The 21,332-nt window shown below is 39.6% G+C and overlaps 3 protein-coding genes across 5 annotated transcripts; 1 reads left to right on the forward strand and 2 right to left on the reverse strand.

Annotated features, from left to right (window-relative positions):
- Window positions 1-589: 589 nt before the first annotated feature.
- On the reverse strand, window positions 590-4,414 carry LOC102699447 (probable auxin efflux carrier component 1b). Its single transcript, XM_040528956.1, has 6 exons — window positions 3,318-4,414; window positions 2,710-2,965; window positions 2,510-2,595; window positions 2,256-2,413; window positions 2,088-2,164; window positions 590-943 (listed from the first exon to the last, which is right to left on the reverse strand). Exons 1-6 carry the CDS (start codon window positions 4,318-4,320, stop codon window positions 877-879), a joined length of 1,647 nt encoding a protein of 548 aa, XP_040384890.1. The 5' UTR covers window positions 4,321-4,414; the 3' UTR covers window positions 590-876.
- A 5,132-nt stretch (window positions 4,415-9,546) lies between these two features.
- Window positions 9,547-15,192, reverse strand: LOC102714133 (U3 small nucleolar ribonucleoprotein protein MPP10). The gene is made up of 12 exons (XM_006662658.3): window positions 14,363-15,192; window positions 14,069-14,121; window positions 12,932-13,058; window positions 12,735-12,845; window positions 12,479-12,616; window positions 12,257-12,325; window positions 12,122-12,163; window positions 11,940-12,008; window positions 10,751-10,822; window positions 10,611-10,664; window positions 10,382-10,523; window positions 9,547-10,166 (listed from the first exon to the last, which is right to left on the reverse strand). Exons 1-12 carry the CDS (start codon window positions 15,077-15,079, stop codon window positions 10,120-10,122), a joined length of 1,641 nt encoding a protein of 546 aa, XP_006662721.1. The 5' UTR covers window positions 15,080-15,192; the 3' UTR covers window positions 9,547-10,119.
- Window positions 15,193-17,654: 2,462 nt separating this feature from the next.
- Window positions 17,655-21,253, forward strand: LOC102714411 (hydroxymethylglutaryl-CoA lyase, mitochondrial). 3 transcript variants are annotated; one of them, XM_015842518.2, is made up of 9 exons: window positions 17,655-17,782; window positions 18,414-18,533; window positions 18,846-18,978; window positions 19,235-19,414; window positions 19,714-19,794; window positions 19,926-20,089; window positions 20,197-20,333; window positions 20,594-20,709; window positions 20,820-21,253. In XM_015842518.2, exons 2-9 carry the CDS (start codon window positions 18,415-18,417, stop codon window positions 21,051-21,053), a joined length of 1,164 nt encoding a protein of 387 aa, XP_015698004.2. In that variant the 5' UTR covers window positions 17,655-17,782; window position 18,414; the 3' UTR covers window positions 21,054-21,253. The 3 variants fall into 3 exon arrangements, with proteins under 3 accessions (XP_015698004.2, XP_015698005.2, XP_015698006.2); XM_015842519.2 differs by lacking the exon at window positions 17,655-17,782 and adding an exon at window positions 17,827-17,915 and having other exon boundaries at window positions 20,820-21,053; XM_015842520.2 differs by lacking the exon at window positions 17,655-17,782 and adding an exon at window positions 17,837-17,857 and having other exon boundaries at window positions 20,820-21,053.
- Window positions 21,254-21,332: the final 79 nt, after the last annotated feature.

Genomic DNA, 21,332 nt, shown 5'->3' on the forward strand with positions numbered 1-21,332 from the left:
AACAGTTACTGGTAGCTGTTCTACCTTTCAGCAATTCAACCTTCATGCAAATGAACTACAGGAAGGTGTCCTAATGTCGGACAGTCAGGAGTGTGACGAAGAGCAGATCGTCCTGTTCACGAGATCCATTTGTTGGTACGCTTCAGACATCTGACATCCCGTTGTCAAAGTCGGTCACACACTGACGAGAAAGAGTATCATTAGCTGCTTCAAGTGCGCATGCCTAAAGCCAACACTTTACTCTGACTCCCAACAAAATCATTTCCAGTACTGTTGTTCCCAGCAAACAGGCCATTAGCCTTTTGATTTTGGGGCCAAACTTTTTGTTATTTGGGAGAAGAAAAAGATGCTCAAAATGCTCAACCAATGGAGCACTAGCCACTGATATGTGGGCCTCACATGTCAATGTGCAGCTCTATTCCCACCCAATGTTCTTCATGTGAAGCTTGAAAATGGCAAAAGATTTCATCTTTCTTCAGGAAACTGGGTAGTGGCCTAGTGGGTATACTGGAGCCATTCCAAAAAGAAAATCCATAGCTAATCTATCATCAAATAATAGTAAAATACCTTTAAAGTGGTACTAGCTCCTTGAGTAAGCATTGCCATTAATGTCTTGCATTGTCAATAATCTCAAATAGACCTTATCAATGTCTTACAAATTACAAGCAGTAGATGCTTGTTAGCACTAATTTGCTGTTTTGTTCCTAACCTTCAATCTGAAATCTTGGTCGTCACTTAAACCCAAAAGTTATCTCCTACGTTATCTTGCTACTTAGCTAGTATCACTAAGCTGACCTACCATCCAAGTAAAAAGAGCAATTGAAACAGAGCCACAAATCCTAAACAAGTGTCAGTAACATCAAGTTCTTGCACAGTTTAGAGCCCCAGCAGTATGTAGTAGACCAGGGTGATGGGGAGGGCAATCAGCATCCCGAATATCACACTGCAAGGCAAGAGTTCATGGCCATGTCAGATGAAATATCATTACATAGAATCATGGTTAGATGCAAACGCATTATAAGGAGGTGAGATAAAAGTGAAAAATAAAGAGGGTGAGTTCTAGTACAAAAGCTAGCTTTACGGAGCTCCAAGGCAAATACACGAGTGACAAAAAGATACATGAGAAAATATTAGAGTCAATCTTGTAGTTAATCTATGATACATGTTAACTTTAATATGGACTTATAGTTAGGGCCCTGTCTAGTTCCAAAAACATCACATCGAATTTTTGGACACCTAAATAAAACATTAAATATATATGAACATTAAAACTAATTATACAGTTATGGAGAAAATGTGAGACGAATCTTTTAAGCCTAATTAGTACATGATTAGCCATAAGTGCTACAGTAACCAACATGTGCTAATGACGAATTAATTAGACTCAAAAAATTCGTCTCGCGGTTTCCAGGCGAAATCTAAAATTTGTTTTGTAATTAGACTACGTTTAATATTTTAAATGTGTGACCGTAGGCGTCGATGTAACATCTTTCCTAAAATTTTTGCTAACTAAATGCAGCCTTAGTCGCTGGCTCTTCTATTAAACTACTACCTCCATCAAAAAAAACTTCATATTTTTTTTGTCTCTGTCCAGAGTGTTAATCATCCGTCTTATTTAAAAAAATATTAAAAAAAACTTAAAAAATAGTCACGTATAAAGTACTATTCATGTTTTGTCATCTAATATTAATAAAAAAATTAATCACAAAAAAATTAAATAAGACAAATAGTAAAATATTTTATTCAAAATCTAAAAAATGAACTTATTTTGATACTGCGGAAGAAGTAGTTCATATGAACTTCCCTTTCTGAATGATAGTAGTACATACTCGTACTACTACATAAATCATGATTGCGATGGCTGTTTTAGTCCAAATCAATATGATTAGGAATCATCAAAAGTTGCAAGATGCGCCCCTCTTCAGAAAAAAATAGTGCATGGTGTTTGTGATTATGAATTACTTGTGGTACAACGGAATAGGGATCCGGGAAACAGGGCGAGAGATTCCTGGGTATAATAAACCCCCAAGAATGGGGGCTAGAGATTCTCCAACACTGGAAAAATAAAGAATGCTGAGAGATCATACGCTGTGCTGAGAATGTCAGGATGAACGTTGTACTCCTTGGCGAACACGAAGGGCACGATTCCTTGAGGAAGAGCAGCCTGAAAATTCACTAACAATGGTTAACTTTCATAGATTCCTCTTCAGTTAAGCAATGCACTTCGAGATGCAGAGGCCTGAATTGCAGCCTACCTGAACAATGGCGATGTGCAGAAGCACCCCGCGAAGCCCAACGGCAATGGAGACGGCAGCCATGACGGCTGGACCCATGAGGAACCTGACGGCCATGGCAAATGAAGCAACGGAGTTCCCACAAGCAATGATCCGTGGCTGCAATGCCATGAACAAGCCTGCAAACCAAGATAGCATTCAGCTTTTGCAGTTAGAGATGGAACCATATGTAAGATTACAACAATGGTGGCATGTAGTCTTCGAGATGTACAAACCTAGGCTGAACATGGCCATTCCAAGCCCTGCATCTGACAGGATCGAAATCGACCGCGCGATGATGGCTGGCATCTCAATCCCCCACCTAAATTGCATCGAATTGTTCACGAGATTAACAAACATGCAGCAAACAGAGATGACTAGTGATGAACATGGCATTGTGGCAATGTGAAACTGAACAAAATTTTGTTTCGTTGACCTGTAGGAGACGAGGGACCAGATGATACCAAGGAGGCTGGAGTAAGTGTTGGGGTTCCTGATCAGCTTCCTCCAGACCATGATCAGGATGAGCCTGGTCATCACGCTCGCCGGCGGCAGCGCGGCTGGCCTCTCCTCGCCGTCGTCCTTCGGCCGGAGCTGCGCCGTCGAGTTGGAACCCAGCTTGGACAGCGTCGGCCCGTGCCCGTCCTTCTCGTTCTTGTTCCCGAAGCTGTACTCGTCGTAAGCCTGAGCTCCTGTACAATGCAAACATCAAAAATAAGAATTTTTTTGTCAAATCATGTCAAGTAATAGCACAAAATTTGCAAATAACAATCCAGCTTTGCATATGCATCAATCTAAGCATGCTACTTTTAAGATCACAAAATGTAGTGCAGTACTAAAAACGAATTTAAACACTTCGACAGTAGTCAATTAAGTTCTTCACAAAGCCATAAAAGTGATCTGGACCGTTGATTCTTCTGATCGGATGGTCCAAAGCACAAGATAAGTGTGATTAATTGGGCAGATGCAAACAACAGTGTAATACACGCGGCCAAACAAAAAGTCAAGTCAAAGTGCATGGAAAGATGATAAAAAAGGTGCTACCTTTGGCGGCGCCGTGGTCGGCGCCGGCGCTGCCGAAGACGTGCACTGCGCCAGCTGCGGCGGCGGCGGCGCGCTCCGACACTGGTGAGGCGCTGGAGCTCCACACGAACATGTGCAGGTCCTTCCTCTTCCCCACCACCGGCTGCGGCGAGTGGCCGCCCTTCTCCTCGTCCCCCTGCTTGGCGCCACCGCCGCCGTTGCCGACGATGTTGAAGAACTCGGCGTGGTTGAAGCTGGAGCCCCGCGGCGTCGGGTTCCGCGACGACTGCAGCGAGTATATCTCGACGCCGGAGAGGTTGGAGACGCGCGGCTGCATGTTCTGCGAGTGGGAGTGGGAGTGCGAGCACGCCGCCTCGGAGCGGGAGCTCGTGGACTTGCGCACGGTGACCCGCATCCGGCCGTCCTCGCCGACCTCCGCCTGCAGCTCGGCCGCGCCGCCTGCGCCGCCGGCGAGCGAGACGACGTCGGAATCCACCCGGAAGGAGACGATGGAGGCGGCGGTGTCGGGGAACTGCTCCATGACGAGGAGGCGGGCGCCGCGGTACTCGAAGAGGAAGAGCATGAGCGTGTACCAGATGATGCACTGGAGCACGACGATCTGCACCATGAGGCTGCCGGAGTCGGCGCCGTACATGCCCCTGAGCAGCGGGATGCCCATGACGAGGGTGTTGGGGAGCGTGGAGAGGGAGAAGAGGGTGATGAGCCAGTCGAGCGAGCCGCGGCAGGAGAGGCGGCACCAGAGCGCGAGGAGGGCGAGGACGATGAGCTTCTGGAGCGAATCGGCGGCGAGGAAGCGGAGGTTCATGGCGAAGGGGTTGTTGGTGGAGATGAAGTGGAAGGAGAGGAGCGGGACGGCGAAGAGCGCGACGAAGCGGTTGATGCCGGAGCACTGGTCCGGGGAGAAGATGCGCCACCAGCGGACGGAGGCGTAGGCGAGCGTCATGGCCACGTACAGCGGCACCACCGCCGTCAGCACGTGGTAGAGGTCCAGCACCGTGATCATGGCCGCTCCTCTCCTCTCCTCTTCAGCTCTTCTTCTTGTTGCTGCCGCCTGCCAAGAATGAGGAGGAGAGCTGCACCTGCAGTGCAATGGAGCAAAGCCAAGACGAGCAAGAGAAAAGGGGAGGGAGGGGGAGACACAGATGAGGCAAGATGGTCAGGGGAGAGGCAATGCAGGGGCCGCAGCTTTTGGGCAAAAGCAGCACCAGCTCAGCTCAGCAGCAAAGTCGCAGCAGCAGGCATGGTGGGAGTAGGGAGTAGAGTAGCAATGCAACGGAGAGCGCACAGGCACGGGGGAGAGATGTAGGCCCTCTTTTTTGGTTCTAAAAATTTTCTATCAAAAACATCATATTACGTCAAATATGTAGACGCAGTTATATAAAAAATCGTAAGACAAATCTTTTAAGTCTCATTAGTTTATAATTAGTCATAAGTATTATAGCAACTCACATGCGGTAATGACGGATTAATTAGACTCTCACGTGGTTTCTAGGTGAGCCGTGAAATTTATTTTTTCATTCGTATCCAAAAACCGCTTCTGACATCCGATCAAATGTTTAATGTGACACCTAAAAATTTTTATTTTCCCAACTAAACACCCCTAATAAAAAATTAGTTATTTTAAAGTATTTTTACGTTTTATTATCTAATAAAATTATTAATCATAAAAAAATTAAATAAGATAAAGAGTTAAAGATAGTGTCAAAAACTTAAAAAATAACCTTATTTTAAGACGGATGGAGTATTAACTGGCACACATGAAACGAGATATACCATTAACCTATAATAATTAAGTATTAAAATATTAGAACAATTTTACCATCCTTGAGAAGATACCGAGAGGTACCACTCTTTTTTATGTAAAATTTAGTAACTCTTTATAGTACCGGTACCAAGAGGATGAAAAAAAAGCTCCAAAAATTTTATAAACTTGAAATAGATTCATCTGGTTTTTCTAAATAGCTTTCGTATAAACATTTTAACAAAATACAAACTATTCAATAGTACTACGAGAAGTGTGGGAAAAAAAGACAAACATTAGCACGTACCATCACTCATGAACAGTGTTCTACAATGTTTATCTATTCTAGATCGATTATTTCCTGTAATTTAATGGATCGAATATATTTATTTTATCAGAATAATTACTGGTGCTAAAATATTTTTTTATTAGTAATAGGACTTTAAATTAATGAGATATTTTTATATCGACGGTAGAAAAGAAAAGAAAGGAGAAGGGAGAGGCGTACCGGGGTGTGTCTGTCAGGTGATGGTGGTACGCCGTACGATTGAGTAAAAGTGCGGCCGGTTGGCGTAATGGCGGACAAGAAAGACGGGGCCGGGGGAGCATGCCCATGCATTGGGAGCCGCGACCTCCCTCTCGCTGAGGATGAAGAAGAAGTTGTCCCTAGCTACTACCAGTAGAGCTGCGACTCATCATGTGTTGAGAATCCTATAAAGATCGAAGCTTTTATGCAGTGTCCTTGCTGCATGTGAGCAGTACAATAGCAGGCTATGGGGGTATTTGGAGCTCCTAAGATTTTTTTTCAGCCCTCTGCACATCGAATGCTATGGGGGTATTTGGAGCTCGTAAGATTTTTTTTTTTCAAATCCTCCGCACATCGAATGTTTAAATAATTATTATTAAAACCTATTTCATATTGTGGACTATTTCGCGAGACAAATCTATTAAACCTAATTAATCTATAATTAGTGGATATGATGCTATAGTAAACATTTACTAATCGTGGATTAATTAGACTTAAAAAATTTGCCTAACAAAATAGCCTTTATTTATGCAATTAGTTTGTTATCCGTCTACATTTAATACTCCTAATTAACATTCAAACATCCGATACATCCAATATGACAGGGGACTATAAAAAAGTCTCTGGATCCAAACAGCCACTATAAGCTATAACCATATTTTAAAAAGATAAGAGTGGAGAGAGAAGAGAGGTGAGCTACTAATTTATACTAATTTATAGTCAGCTGCATACGAAATCTAAGACACAGTATGTGTGTATGATATGTGGGACCATGTACTTATGTTTTCTACTATCTCCGTCACGAAATAAGATCATTTTTCGTTTTTTCGTCTCTAACGTTTGACCATTCGTCTTATTTAAAAAATTTATATAAAAACTTAAAAAAATTAGTCACACATAAAGTACTATTCATATTTCATCATCTAGTAAGAATAAAAATATTAATCACAATTTTTTTTCAAATAAGACGAATGGTCAAACGTTGGATACGGAAAAACGAAAAATAATCTTATTTCAAGATAGGGTAGTAGATACTATTATATAAATTAACTATTAGATTAACTATATATAAATGGAAAACAGTAGTCAGCTATACTATTGAACTTACACCTCTGCCTGTGCCACGCTGTGGGTTTGCTGCCGCATTCGTACCATACCGTCCTACACCACCAGTACACCTCAACACTGTTTCCCAGAGCGCATGGTTTCTCATAGAATTTTTTAAATTTTTAATTTTATTTATTAAATATTTTACAAATTTAATTTTGCGTTTCAAATATTCACATAACTAACCTCCTGCCACTCTCGAGGAGGGCGGAATACCGACGTGGCAAACGGCCACCCGGCTCAGAGGGACGGCCGTCAACGGCACGCTGGACAATTTTGCATTTAGCCCCTTTCTGTCCTGTGTAAGAGCGGAAAGGGGCTAAATGCAAAATGTCCATGTGTGTCCCAGAAATTTTTCACGTGCTTCAGTGGGGATTTGATCTCTGGTTTTCTATATAGAAGAAGGAGATGATGACCACTAAGACAAAAGAGCGCTTAGGATCAAATAAATACATATGTTATACATATATGGATCAAAAACGTGATTTAATTGCAAAAAGTTCCCGCGGCACCATAGTAATTTTGCATTTACCCCCTTGCCGCCCCATGCCGCCCTTATAGAGGGCGGAAAGGGTCTAAATGTAAAAAGGTTAGATGTGCCGTTGCCGGCTGTCCCTCCTAGCCAGGTGGCCGTTTGCCACGTCAGTATTCCGCCCTCATAGAGGGCGGCAGGAGGTTAGTTCTGTGAATTTTTGAAATGCAAAATTAAATTTGAAAAATAATTAATAAATAAAATTAAAAATTTAAAAAAATCGTTTCTCATCTGCCGCTAACAAAATTTCAAATTTTTAACCTTAAATTTAAAAATATTTTTTATTATTATTAATTTATTTTAATGTTTGTTTTTAATCACTAATAACACATATTTAAAGTTTTTATTTATAAATTATAATTGTTCACAAATATATTGTTTGTTTTTTCTGAAAAAACAAAACGATAACTCCTCTTGTTCATGTAAGATTGTGTAGATGTACAATTGTACTTCTATACTTAGAGTACTTTTTCTCCCTTATGAAATATAGAGCATTATACATTTCTGTGATTTATTTTTTTTATGAAATGGGATAAGATCCTCTCTCTGCATCCACTAGATATACACAGCCATTAGTCAAAAACCTGAATTTTTGTGATCGGTTAGAATCTAACCCAAGTGAATTACGTGCACGACGACTATGCTACCCAACCGACCAAGCCACATCTCCCTAATTCAAAATCTGTGCCATAATAAAAGCATTTATACACTAATTCTTATCATTTCAATCATTCTAATGATTCATGCTTAGAAAATGAATCTAGTCAAATGAAAATTGAAAAACTGGCCATTGAAGTGATTAAATGAAAATAATTGGAAATTTACTTAGTCTATTCTAAACAACTTAAAAATATTTATATTTTGAAATAGTACTCTACCTTTTTATTTGATGTCATTAATTTTTAGGTCTACGTTTAATCATTTTTCTTATTAAAAAATTATATAATCATTAGTTATTTTGTTATAATTTAATTTATTATTAACAATACTTTAAATATGACTTATTATTTTGTATATTTGTATAAAATTTTTGAAAAACACGAATAATGAAACTAGCTTCAAAAGTCATCAACTTTAAATAAAAAACTGAGAAAGAAGAGAGTACTAGTTACTACTACCAGTGTCACACGTTAGCTAGAGCAGCAACTACCACCCCAGCCCATACACTCATGCAGCTAGAGCGTGTGCACTGCACAGCATCACGTACAGGTGCATAGTTTGTGCTTGTTCACTTGCAGCTCATTTGGTTATTTGGTTACGTGCTTGCTGGTAGAGCATAAGAGAATGGCTAAATTTTGACTCTCCGAATTAAAATTTAGTCATTTATTTTAGTTTTGACACTCCAATTTATAGAGTATCTTCAAGATACTATCCATCCCACTCTTTAAATCCTGACAAGAGAAGGATGACAAGAGGGTCTCAACCACGTGGGACCCACGTATAGCAATTGTGCTAGTGAGGGAATGAGTTGCTAGATTTAGCCATTGAGAACTTAAGTTTAGCCATTCAAATGGCATGGCAAGTCAAATAGCCACTCTTTTGAAGAATATTTTTTATGTAAAATTATTAAATTTAAGTATGACAGATGAAGTATGACAGATGAGATAATAATTCTCAAGATGCTGTTGCATGCTCGCTCTTCAGTCTTCATTGCACCTTCACTGCATTGCGTGCTGATGCTGTTACATGCTCGCTCTTCAGTCCATGCTGCCTTTCCTATGTATCCGTATGCGGTCAGGGGTATGAACAGAAATGCTGCTACAAGTACCATTGCAACATGCAGTAGGACACGTACGTTCTCACTAGAGGATGAGGAGGACAGTACTACCGTGTAGTAGTAGTGTGCAACGTGCATGACGCCATAGGCAAGCAGCAGTACACCATACGCATCTCAGGAACATGGTTCTCAGGTCCAGTTTGACCTCAGTAAAAAGCATCTCTACTGCTAGCTGTTACTGGTACATGTACCAGTACTTCCAAGGCTTTCTTCTCGCCATTAGTTTCCCAAAACTAGTTCCAAAATCTAAAGTCTGAAACTCAAAGCTTATAATTATCAGACTTATTTTGCTGGTAATGCCACCTCTAATATACCAGTTCCTTTGTCCTGCAAGAGTTAAGATGATAATACTGCCCCCTCTAAGTAAACTTATCACCCTTATTTTCCGCGGGCACACTTCCCAAACTGTTAAACGATGTATTTTTTTATAAAAATTTTCTATAAAAAAGTTATTTAAAAAAATCATATTAATCTATTTTATTTTTTAATAATTAACAATTAATTAATCATGTACTAATCTATAATACGTTTTCCGTGCCAGAGTAAGTTACCTTAGCCCCATCACAGGAAAGCGGCCAATAGATGCATAGCATTCCACCTTCGTCATGTAAACTTGTTCTTGGAAACAAAACATACCTTTTTTGAAAAAAAAACTACTAGTGCTAATATACTCGTATTTCTAGAGAAAAAGAATACTAATAAAAAAATATAAATATGTTAGTACTACTAGTGTAATGTGGGAAGTTTTCTAGTATTACCCATCCCACACCCCTAGTAGTACGTTCGCTCGCTTTTTCTTGTGAGGCGGGGAGTTGAGATACGTCAGGGTATTTGACCTGGCGCAGCTGTCTGCCTGTCGTGCATTCAAGAGTCCAGATCCTCTGTGATCATACGCCTTGAAACCCAACCCTGCTTCTCCTCCAGCAAATCTTCCAATGCTGCGTTGCTATTGCTACGAGTAGCACAAATTACTCCCGTGATGTGTAGCATGGAACGCATTTTGCATCAAGCTGCCACTGCCACTAGCTACGCACCATTAACCGCAGGACAAAAATATGCAATTGTTCCACAGTGATAAACATGGCCTGAAGGCATCCTTGGCCAGACAATAGGGGATGCTCAACAGTTAATCTTTCTGCACCTTAGCTGGCCTCTCTTATGCGATTCTGTATGGTAAAAGAGAAAAAAAAAAAAAACTCTGTTCTCAGGACATCCAATTCTGCGGTTGCAAATCTTGGTAACTGAATGAAATTGCAGTACTCAAATATATTTCCATGTTTTGAATGAACCATGACCTATTTGAGTGAGGTAGTTGGAGCATTGTCCATGTTCTATCTGAAGGTTTTACTAAAAGCTGAAAGGGATTTATAAGGAAAATTACCCGCGTATCTCCTTTTCTTGTTAGCTCTTCTTCTTTTGCGCTCAGCCTGTGTAAGTTCTGCATCTTCTTTAACATCACCTTTTCCTTCAAATATTTCTTCAGGAGCAAGCATTGCAGCATCTGAAACAGCTACAGGTGCAATCTTCAAAAGAAACAAAAGGAGTAAGGAAAATCATGTCATGGAATGCTCAACTGTACAACAGCATGGAGAAATGAAAGATTTTATTACCTCCTCCATTGCTAGAGCAGGTACATTTGCTTGTATTGACATGTCCTCAATCACCTGAAAAGTGAACATTTACCTTTTAAGTTAGATTCACTAAAAGAAACTGCAGATGTAGGTAAAAGAATCTTGTCATTGTTTCATACCGGCTTTGGAGCAAAATGGAAATGCGATAGTGCATCCAACTTCAAGCATATTCTCTTAAATAAAGTATTTGCCTAAGTGGAAACAAGATTTAGGTCAGTGCAACGAAGTATCACTTTGTTAATATGAAAAATAATGCAGCAAGCCTGCAATATCATCACAAGGAAAAATGCACAAAGGATCAAGTTGACAATGGTACTGCAGAAAAATACAATTTAAAAATAACTAAGTAAAGCCAGTTCGCATCCTTATTGCTACATAGTAAGTAAATGAACATTGTGACCAGAAGTAACTCAGTTCTTGATTCATCCAAAAAGAAATGAAGTCTGCTACTACCACCAAAAAAGGAATTTTAATCAATTGCATATCCATGAGGCAAAAACCATTATCAATCACCTTGAGAAGATCTTTTCCCAAGATATTGCTATCTAGGCTTGGAAATGGGGCGGGTCTGGTCGGGCCAGGTTGCACAAGAACAGCCTGGCCCCAGAACAGAAAGCGGAGGAGTTTCGTTCCCCATTCCCAACCCCGACGGTTCCCCGAACCCGACCGGGCCCCGCTGCCCAAAATGGAGTCAATAATCCCTCCAATCAGCACAACACAATATGCCAAAATATAATCATAACTCTCAAGTTATACATGGATTGAGAGGAGGGTTAGGTTTATATATCAATGTTCTATCAACTGGGCCATTGGGTCAGAGGGGTTGCACATGTTTCAGGGCCCGTGGGGACCCACGGGTGAATTTCAATCCCCATTCACGGAACTTTCCGAGGCCTTCCCCGCTCCCCCGCCCCGATCCCTGTAAGGGCGGGTCCCCGGCCCTAGTGGGGAAATTGCCATCCCTATTGCTAGCACCTTGCAAGCATTACTAGACAGAAAGGAAAACATTGAATAAAGTAGTGACACTGTAGCAATCAAAGTATAGGTAGGATATAAGAAGTTTTTTGTTTGAAAGGTCATAATAGCAGTGACAGGCATCCGCTGAGAAGAATGCAAGCTTTCCTCTGTGACATGTAAATTGCCGGTTTTCCCAGCATACAATTGATTTTAACTCAACAAATATCACATAATCACACAACAATTAAACAAGACTAGAAAAATTGCACTCTTAACAATAGAAATAACACGGGCCTTTAGTCCCGTGAAAACTAATAGCCATACTGTAATAGAAAGCAACCAGTTACTCACCTCTTTCTTCAGTTCATCCGAAATAGAAAGTGGTGCAGCTGCAAGCCCAGCCTTTTGCGCATAATCATCCTGGGCAAACACGGACACAAACACCAACCCTCAATAAATTATAATTAAATCAATCTTAAGTAGCAAGCTCTTTGAATACAAAAAAATAGTGGTTGTATTCTAATAGTGCAAACCTCATATAGTTCAGCAAGACCCTTCTTGCTCTTACTTTCATCCTGTTGAAATAATATTGATAAAAGACATCAATCACAAAATTAGCTATTGTTATAATCAATGAGTTTTGTTATTGGACAAGGGTAAGACAATACCAGCTCCTTGTGTTCTTTGGGGGCTTTAGATGGCAAGGGAGGAGGCTTTTCAACATCATCAAAATGACCCTACAAGGAACCAACAAGCAATGCTCCCTCAGTATTAGTATCACAAGGCCACACATACAAAAATAGATGCCACAGGATTCAAATATTAACCAAGTTGAAAACACGCCCATTACACCATGTCCAAAAAGTAAACAAGTCAAACAACACGTGTACCTCTATGATTCTTTTCTTTATCATCTCTTCAAGAGAAGCAGTGACTTCCTCGGTGATTACTGGGGCAGGTCTTACATTGTGCTCAAAATCAAGGTCCACTTCCAGAGCACTGTTTTTGGGTCTGCTGGAAGCATTAACCTTCAGGAATTCAAGTGGTTTCATTACAATAAATTGATGGTTAATGCCAAAATGATTTCTAAGTTACAGATATGTCTTATTTAGAAACTAATGAATGAATAAGCATATTATCTATTACCTCTCCCTGCATGGTCCATGTACTAGGTTCAAGATTAGCTTTCTCGATGTCCTCTATTTTAGCACGCATCTTCAGGCATGCCTTCTCGTGAGTTGATAATGCCTGTTCATCCTGCAGAATTGGAAGAACATGTTGATAAACAAGTATATGTGCCTCACTTGTTATATTGAAGTGAGAAAATTTAATACTGGACTAACAATTCCAACATCATTTTTGTCATCAACTTCCAGTTTTTCATGTGGTTCATCCTGGAATTGAACTTTCTTGGAACCACCCTTCTTCTTTACTTTTTGGTCACTTCCTTCCTCAAAGAAATGCTTATACCTGGAAAAAAACACCTTTGCTGGTAAAAGTGTGACATTATAAATGCACAAATATTAAATACAAACAAAAGCTGGGCAAAATGGTTATGCTTTGCTCAGTTCATAGCCTATGGAAGCCTGTAAAGGCTTCGCTGGACAAATACAGGAAAGGTAGGAAATAATGATATAATGCACTTACTGTGCATGATGAGACCTTGCAACTATCTAATCAGACCCACTTTTGCTTATAGGGACATTTGCAGTGGTAAAAATGTTTCAAAATATACCAACTGCTATGCTATATGCTAAAATGCTATGTTTTTTCCATGGTATCATGTCTCTAATCTTTTTGTACATCACACATAATTTTTTTTTTGTAGATCAGTTTATTTGATATGATCCTATCAGCTACTACATGGCTTTTTTTTTCCATTCTATTTGGCCATACAGGTGGTAATGCATAGATATTCTAATGTTCAACAAGCTTCTTCTATGATTTAATCTGTTTTTATCAGGCTCAGTTTCTTTTGATATCATCATTTTTTTAGCAGTTTGTATGCTAAAGAAATATGTTTATTTGTTATATTTTTGAATTTAATTGATTCTATTCCCATTCAATTATTTGGAGCCCATTGTTTTCCTAATCCATTTGCCCTTTTATGCCCTTTTCTGGCTATTGATCTCATAAAAAACCAGCCTTATATCTAATATATTATCATGAAAAGAAACCTAATAAGTCCAATACCCCAATCATGTGTCGAACATGAAAATGATGATATAGGAAAATCCTGTGAACTGTGAAGAAGTATTCAAGTGATTCTGCAATTAGAATTTATAAATGACTAACATTTCTCTATCTAAAAATACCATAAAATCTTCAGAAAAGCAACTAAAATGTAGTTTAAAGCTATCGGATAGCCTGTTATAAGCATCAGACTGCCTAAAGATAAAAACACTGTGTGGATACCAAAAATGTGCTGCATTTTTTCAGTCGTTATATAAGCATTCTCTGAAATTAGCATAAAGGCTTACATTATATCTCCAACTGCACCCTCTTCTTCTTCGTCATCATCGAAGTCTTCCAGCTAGATTAATAAAAAAATGATACATAAGAACACCGTTTAACAAACGTGCATCTTGGATAAAACTATACCTAAAGTTCAAGCAGCAATATCATAAAACTTATGTCATGTGCTAAATTTCCTGAGCCATAAACCGTTTCTCTCTTGCGTCTACAGAAATTCTAGGCTGTATTCTTATATACTTGCGGTTCTATTTTATAAATCTTCAATAATTTAACAAGGGATGCAATTAAAAAATGCTTACATCCAAGCGTTCATCATCTTCTTCTTCATCCCCGTCATCCTCATCCTCATCGAGATCCTGCTCGTCCTCCTCATCCTCATCACTCTCCTCTTCCATCCAGTTCATTCTTTTCTTCTTCTTCCCTTGCTTGGCACCCCCACCGTATTCCTCCTCCTCCCCCTTCTCCACGAACTCCTTCATCTCCTTTATACTGAAGAACTTGTCTTCCACCCCATGCTTTGCTTTACCCTCATGTTCTTCCTTTACATCTTCCTCTTCCTCCTCACCCGATTCATCTTCATGATCTACGTCGTCCAACTCCAATTCGCCACCTTCTCCATCCTCCCCCTCCTCCTCCTCCTCCTCCTCCTCTGACGACTCCTCTTCGGCATCAATGGACTTCGATTCCGGACGAGGAGGCGCCTGAGACGGAGGTTGATGCTCGAGGCGGCGGAGCTGGCGGCGCAGGTGGGGAACAAGGGGGCGGGAGAGCAGCTCAATCTGGGACCAAATCTGCTCAGCGTCGAAGGCGGGGCCCGCGAGGAGTTCGGAGAGCGGAGGCGGCTGCGCGGGGGAGAAGGGCACGAGCGAGGCGTAGAGGTGCTTCGAGGCCTCCCGGGCGGCGGCGGCGAGGTCCGCGGACGGGGAGAGGTAGAGAGCCGGGTCGGCGTCGCGCAGCCGCCGCAGCGCCGCCTCGCCCTTGTCGGCGTCGAAGGGTTCGTCAAAATCCATCGCCATTACTGGGTGGGAAGCGAATCGTGGGAGGTTGAGAGGAGGGGAGGGGAGGAGGCGGCTCCGGGGAAGGGGAAGAGGGGGCTAACTAGGGTTTAACGCTTCAAAGGAAAACATGATTTCCTCTCGTTCTCAATTTTTCTGTTTTCCGAAAAGCTAAACAAAATATATATGTATTATATAATTTTGTAAATTTTAGTATATAAGTTAATCATCTCACATTTAGATTTTAATTTTATAGTAATTAATTTTATTATTTATGTCATTAAATAGTTGTCATAAAATTAAAAATATTTCATCTTGATCGAGAAATAATACAAATATAATACTAACATCATAACAAAATAAATTTATCTTTGAACAATTAATGCATTGAAGTTTGTGGAAATAAGGAACAAATATATTAGAAATAGATAAAAGCAAAGTATATTTATATTGTGATTTGATACCGGAGTCTTTTTTTACTTGTATTAGTATAATTACCATTGATCATTGATGAAAAATAAAGTTATTTTAGATAAATGGAGCAGTAAACATGCCTAAGAGTATATGATTTGTCTGTCCTTTTAATTGTTATATATGTCTACGTCTAAAACAGAGCATTCGTTGGTATAAACCCAACGTTAAAAAGTCTTTTATGGCCTGTGTAAGATTTCTAAATTTAACCAGTCAGCTCGTCTAATGGCACCGATAATCCTACAAATTGTGTAAAGGTTAAATTAGGAGAAACAATACTAACATGTTTATATAGAAAAAGTAAAATATCAATATATAAGTAGAAACAAATCATTGAGCATATATGTGAGACTTATCCAGTGACGACAATATAATCTGTCCGTCTTAAAATAATTATACTCGATGTCGCTAGCTATTCTCACCGTAGAAAAAATAACTGGGAAAAACTTGAAGCAAGTAATTACTCCCTCTTTCCCTAAATGTACATTTGATGTCGTTGACTTTTATTTGACTATTTATTTATTCAAAAAATTTACATAATTATTAATTATTTTTATATCATTTCATTTATTATTAAATAAATTTTTATGCGTATATATAACTTTACATATTTGACAAATTTTTTTAAATAAGATGAATATTCAAACGTGCGTAGAAAAGTCAGATACTTAGGATTTGTCTAATGACACATTCCCTCCCTCAGTTTTAAGTTATAACAGCTAGAGTTATTTCGACCATAAATTGAGTAGGACATCATTTGGTCGCTTAATAAAACACGAGGAGAAAATAAAAAACAATCAGCATATACATCAATGAGAAATATGAGATCATGGCAACCACATCTCCGGAATCCGGACCCGATTTTTCTTCTGGAACTCAGCTGACCACGTATACGCTCCAAAACATCATTAAATAAAAAACAGCGGATCGGGTATAACTACTGTCACGAGGCGATCCATTCTGATCTGAATGAAGGGAGATAATCACCATTACCAAAATCCAGAAAAAAAACAATACTATACAATATAAAATAGTATTCTATCCAGGAAAAAATATTTATCATTTAGTACAAAATTAAATCAAGCATTTAAAATTATGACCATTGATAATCTTTAGAATGTTAACTTTAAATACAAGACGATACATATATTATTCTTAGTAAGTATCATCATAATACCACACACTTATATTTTATAAATTTATTGTAGCATCAAATAACTTATCAAAATTTTAGAAGTCTCACCGAATTATGTCCTAAACAATAAATATTTTTAAAAGTATAAATCTAGAAAGAAGTTTTGGTGTAGAAGCACGTGCAAACTCATAGGATTAAAAAACATAGAAAATCTCTCTCTCATTGTTGTGCAAGTCAACTACTAACCCATAATAACTTTATTTTTCGATTTTTGTGTCCAACGTTTGATTATTTGTCTTATTTAAAAAAATTACACACGAACTTAGAAAAATTAGTCACACATAAAGTACTATTCATGTTTAACATATAGTAACAATAAAAATATTAATCATAAAAAAAATCAAATAAAACGAAGATTCAAAGCATTTATCCAAAAACTAAAAAATAAGGACGGATGTAGTAAAAATTGATAAAATAATGTTGGAGTGAATTATTTTCTCATATGTTTTGCCTCCAAAAGTGGAGTAGTAGAAAAATTCACCGTTGTTTTCTTTTGATACATTTATTTGAAACGACTGTGTTGTTACGGTATGCATTCCAAAGAATTTCATATTCATACATTTTTATTTTGCAAGTCCTTTAGAACAAACCTGCCCTAAGCGGGGCATGGACAGAATTAACCAGAGGCTGTGAAGGGTTAACGGGTATGGTAATGCACAATTATCGAAAACCGAATCCGATAAGAAAGTCCCGATGTTTAAGTGGTCGGCTGGCCGCTCACCAAACTGGAAAACGAAAACGAAACCTACCAGCGCCACTGCTTCCGCACATCCCGCCAAGCCCCACTCCCTGAACCGAGTTCCGTGAGCCAACACCCACTGACACCCGGGGCCCGAGGTGCTGCGCCATCGATCCCACCAAGGACCGGGTCCACGCGCGACCTCGCCGACCAGTTCCTTTCCCTTGGCGGAGACGCGGAGGCGCATCCCCGACCTCCATTCCCGGCGCGCTCTCCTTGCTTGCGTCGAATTCAAGTAAAGCTCGAGTTCGGTGCCCCATATCCCTCAGTCCCCGGTGCGATTCGATCGGGTTGGCTTCCAATTTGACGATCGATCGAGGTATGTACGTAGGATGGTTTCTTGGTTTCTTCTCGGGGCTTTCCCCTTTCTAGAGTTCTATGTACTTCTTCGCATGTATGGTGATGCTGATTGGCTTGGTTTGATTTGGTTTCATGGAGAGTTTATAGTGAGGGTTCGTAGTTAGCTTGGATTTCTTTGAGTATCTGTACAAGGGAAGAATTGAATTAACTGAATAGATTAGTTGTGTCGTTCCAATTTTGCTGCTAATTACTTGCTGAACATTTTAGTCGCATTTCATGAATCATGATTGAAATTGAATCGTTAAAGTAGCCTGCTGCTTTATGCATAATCAGGGCAAGTATTTTGTCTGCTATGCAGTATCTAAAATTCAATTAAATGTTTGACCAATATCGCCATTCAAAAAAAAATGTTTGACCAATATCGAGGTCCAGTGTGCAAGCGGTTCAACCAAGCCGGAGGAATGGACATGTTTTGCGAGTCCCATTGGATTGGATTTCAAACGTTCCATTCCATGCGGACTAGTGCACTGTTTCTGAATATGCTCTCCACCTTTAATTTAAATTATTCGGAAGCTTATCTCATTCAGCATGGTTTATCAAGGTTCATCTGAACATTTTCGTTAACATTGTAATTAACGCTTGCATCGCAGAATGTCGAGCCTTGAGGAGCCACTTGGTCTTGGGGACCTGCCAAAGTTGAGTATTAACAGACTTGAAAGGTTCTCTCCAAGTGCCTGCAGAGCAAGCGCTGATGATTGCAGCCCTAGCAAGTAAGTTTTACTCTTCTCAAACCATACAAGGATACATTCTTTCTTTCCTAGTATTTGCTTCTCTCCGGGCCAACGGAAGATCTTTCTTTCCAAGTGTTTGTCATTTTGTCGGATACTAATACCTCCATACATAATGTTTTTCCAGTATTTCAAGGGGTACAAGGAATCATGTACATTTCCACTTATCACAATTCAGTGACACCTATTATTTTTCTTCTAAAGGAAACCTGTTTTACTTTATCGCCAGTAGAATTTTATTGCCAAAGGATGCACTGAGACATGCAACATATGACTATGTGGGCTTACTTTCAGTTACAAGCAACGCAATGGTGGCAACAATCAGACGATCTTTCACAGCAGTGCCCATTCATGGCATATGCAAGGTCGATATACCGATTCATCCTGCAATGGAGTGGATATGGAGTTCAGAGCTCTTCCCCGGAAGGTAGTTTGATCATTTGTTATTGAATGGTTCATGCGTTCAAATTTCATTTACCTGTTGTAGGTTTCATTAGACCACCTCAAATAGAAGGAACGAACTTAGCATTATGTCTGTGGCAATTCAGTATGTCACAGTCTTTTCTATTTACCTTCATGATTCGTGACTATAAATAAGTCAAAATGGTGGCTAAAGAAGGGTGGTGCTAGTAAAACAGCACCAATTATTTCATTTTTCTCACCTGATGATAATTGGTTTTCAGGTTTTATGGGACCTCCCAAGGTTTGTGAAGATAGTTGAAGTTGGACCACGGGATGGTCTGCAAAATGAGAAGAATACTGTACCAACATCGGTAAAGATTGAACTGATACACAAATTGGTGGCTTCTGGGCTATCAGTAGTTGAAGCCACAAGTTTTGTTTCCCCAAAATGGGTGCCGCAGGTAATTACTTAGAGTTAGTGAAAACATGTCGTATCATACATTAATTTAAATCACGGATAATTCTTGATTAAAAATCCACCTTTCTCAGTTTGTAGCATGCTATGCATATCTGACACACTTACTTGCTCATCAGAGGTTGTTACTGATAGTTCCATTTAACTTCTTTTGCTATCAATTTGTGGTATGGCATTCGTTTGCAAAATTGCACAGCCTAATTCATTACAGAACAAAAACATGATAAAATTGGTATAAGTTCAAGTTCAAATAGCTAACTTTTATCACTCAATTTGGCGCTGCAGCTAGCAGATGCAAAGGATGTAGTTGAAGGGATTAGGCATGTGCCAGATGTGCGGTTCCCAGTGTTAACTCCTAACCTCAGAGTATGTCCATTTCTGTTCTATCTTTAGAAAGACTACACAATATAGCACTATAGCATCAATAGATCATACATATTGCTTTATGGAGCGCTATGATCTATTGTGAAGGATCAACTTTATTTCCTCTTTTCTAGGGATTTGAGGCTGCTGTTGCAGCTGGTGCAAAAGAAGTTGCAGTTTTTGCATCTGCCTCTGAATCCTTTTCTAAGTCAAACCTTAATTGTACCATCAAGGAAAGCCTTGTTCGGTACCGTGATGTTATAACTTCTGCCAAGAAACATGGAATACGTCTCCGTGGGTAAGTAACATAAGTTTGATGATCTGTTAAGCCTGCAATTTAACAAACAGGTTAAAACCATTTGGCAGCAATCTAATCTGAAAATTTAAAAACCTTGATTGTCACAGGTATGTTTCATGTGTGGTTGGCTGCCCTGTTGAAGGTGCAATTCATCCATCAAAGGTAGCATATGTAGCCAAGGAGCTCTATGATATGGGTTGCTCGGAGATTTCACTTGGGGACACAATTGGAGTTGGCACACCAGGTAGTGGTCCTGTTGTCTTTGCTTTCAGCATGTCATTCCTGTTTACAGTACGCTTTTTGCCCATTTAAAGCTACTTTAAAAGTGATTATACCATTTTTGTTCTAAAAAGAAACTGCTACAGACTTTGCAGCCCTAACCCATAAACGTGCTGATATAAACTACTTGGTGTGATTTTCAATTCTTTGAAATTTTCTATACAACAGAACAAGCCACATATCTCATTGGAAATTTTGTGCTCCTTGTTATGTTTCTTGTTTCAGGTAGTGTACTTGCTATGCTTGAAGCTGTCATGTCTTTTGTTTCGGTGGACAAGCTCGCCGTTCATTTCCATGATACATATGGCCAAGCCCTTGCCAACATAATGGTCTCTCTCCAGGTAAGCAACACTCACATCCTTCCAGTGCCTCCTTACTAAAAACAACAATAGAAAAATCAGAATTCAGAAAAATGCTCTGCCTGGCCTAACATTTCCTCTGTATTTGCCAGATGGGGATCAACATAGTGGACTCATCAGTGTCAGGACTTGGAGGATGCCCATACGCAAATGGCGCCACTGGCAACGTCGCGACGGAGGACGTGGTGTACATGCTCCATGGCCTGGGGATAGAGACTAATGTTGATCTCAACAAGCTCATGGATGCCGGAGATTACATCTCCAAGCATCTGGGAAGGCCATCAGGTTCCAAGACCACCACTGCTCTGCGCAAGCTAACCACCTAAGTCCCTGACAAACATATTTCAGGGACTCAGAAAAGAATATCAAAGATACATCAGTTTGTTTTTACAGAAGTCCTGTGATTGTAATCTGTAAACCGTCCCAACTTAGTCCCTACACGGCTGAAAATAAAGAGAAACCATCTACGTATAACCATTTCTGTATCATTTCTTGGATCGTATAAATCAGTGTTCTTCATAAAAAATCGTGTTTTAAGATGATCAGCATATTGCCCAACGAGATTTTATTAAAAATATAATTATCATGTTATTAAAAAAATCGTG

This window comes from Oryza brachyantha, chromosome 11 (genome assembly GCF_000231095.2).
Source record: "Oryza brachyantha chromosome 11, ObraRS2, whole genome shotgun sequence".
Taxonomy (NCBI): domain Eukaryota; kingdom Viridiplantae; phylum Streptophyta; class Magnoliopsida; order Poales; family Poaceae; genus Oryza; species Oryza brachyantha.

What these genes read in the sequence shown, in the direction of transcription:
- LOC102714133 (XM_006662658.3), bottom strand. Translation starts at nt 15,079, where the DNA reads ATGGCGATGGATTTTGACGAACCCTTCGACGCCGACAAGGGCGAGGCG. An exon ending in CTGCTCTAGCAATGGAGGAG is followed by an intron (nt 10,524 to 10,610) that starts GTAATAAAATCT and finishes TTTCTTTTGAAG; the next exon opens with ATTGCACCTGTAGCTGTTTC. An exon ending in CAAGAAAAGGAGATACGCGG is followed by an intron (nt 10,167 to 10,381) that starts GTAATTTTCCTT and finishes TTTACCATACAG; the next exon opens with AATCGCATAAGAGAGGCCAG.
- LOC102714411 (XM_015842518.2), top strand. Translation starts at nt 18,415, where the DNA reads ATGTCGAGCCTTGAGGAGCCACTTGGTCTTGGGGACCTGCCAAAGTTG. An exon ending in TCAGAGCTCTTCCCCGGAAG is followed by an intron (nt 18,979 to 19,234) that starts GTAGTTTGATCA and finishes ATTGGTTTTCAG; the next exon opens with GTTTTATGGGACCTCCCAAG. An exon ending in CATGGAATACGTCTCCGTGG is followed by an intron (nt 20,090 to 20,196) that starts GTAAGTAACATA and finishes TGATTGTCACAG; the next exon opens with GTATGTTTCATGTGTGGTTG.
- LOC102699447 (XM_040528956.1), bottom strand. Translation starts at nt 4,320, where the DNA reads ATGATCACGGTGCTGGACCTCTACCACGTGCTGACGGCGGTGGTGCCG. An exon ending in AATGGCCATGTTCAGCCTAG is followed by an intron (nt 2,414 to 2,509) that starts GTTTGTACATCT and finishes CTTGGTTTGCAG; the next exon opens with GCTTGTTCATGGCATTGCAG. An exon ending in TGCACATCGCCATTGTTCAG is followed by an intron (nt 2,165 to 2,255) that starts GTAGGCTGCAAT and finishes GTGAATTTTCAG; the next exon opens with GCTGCTCTTCCTCAAGGAAT.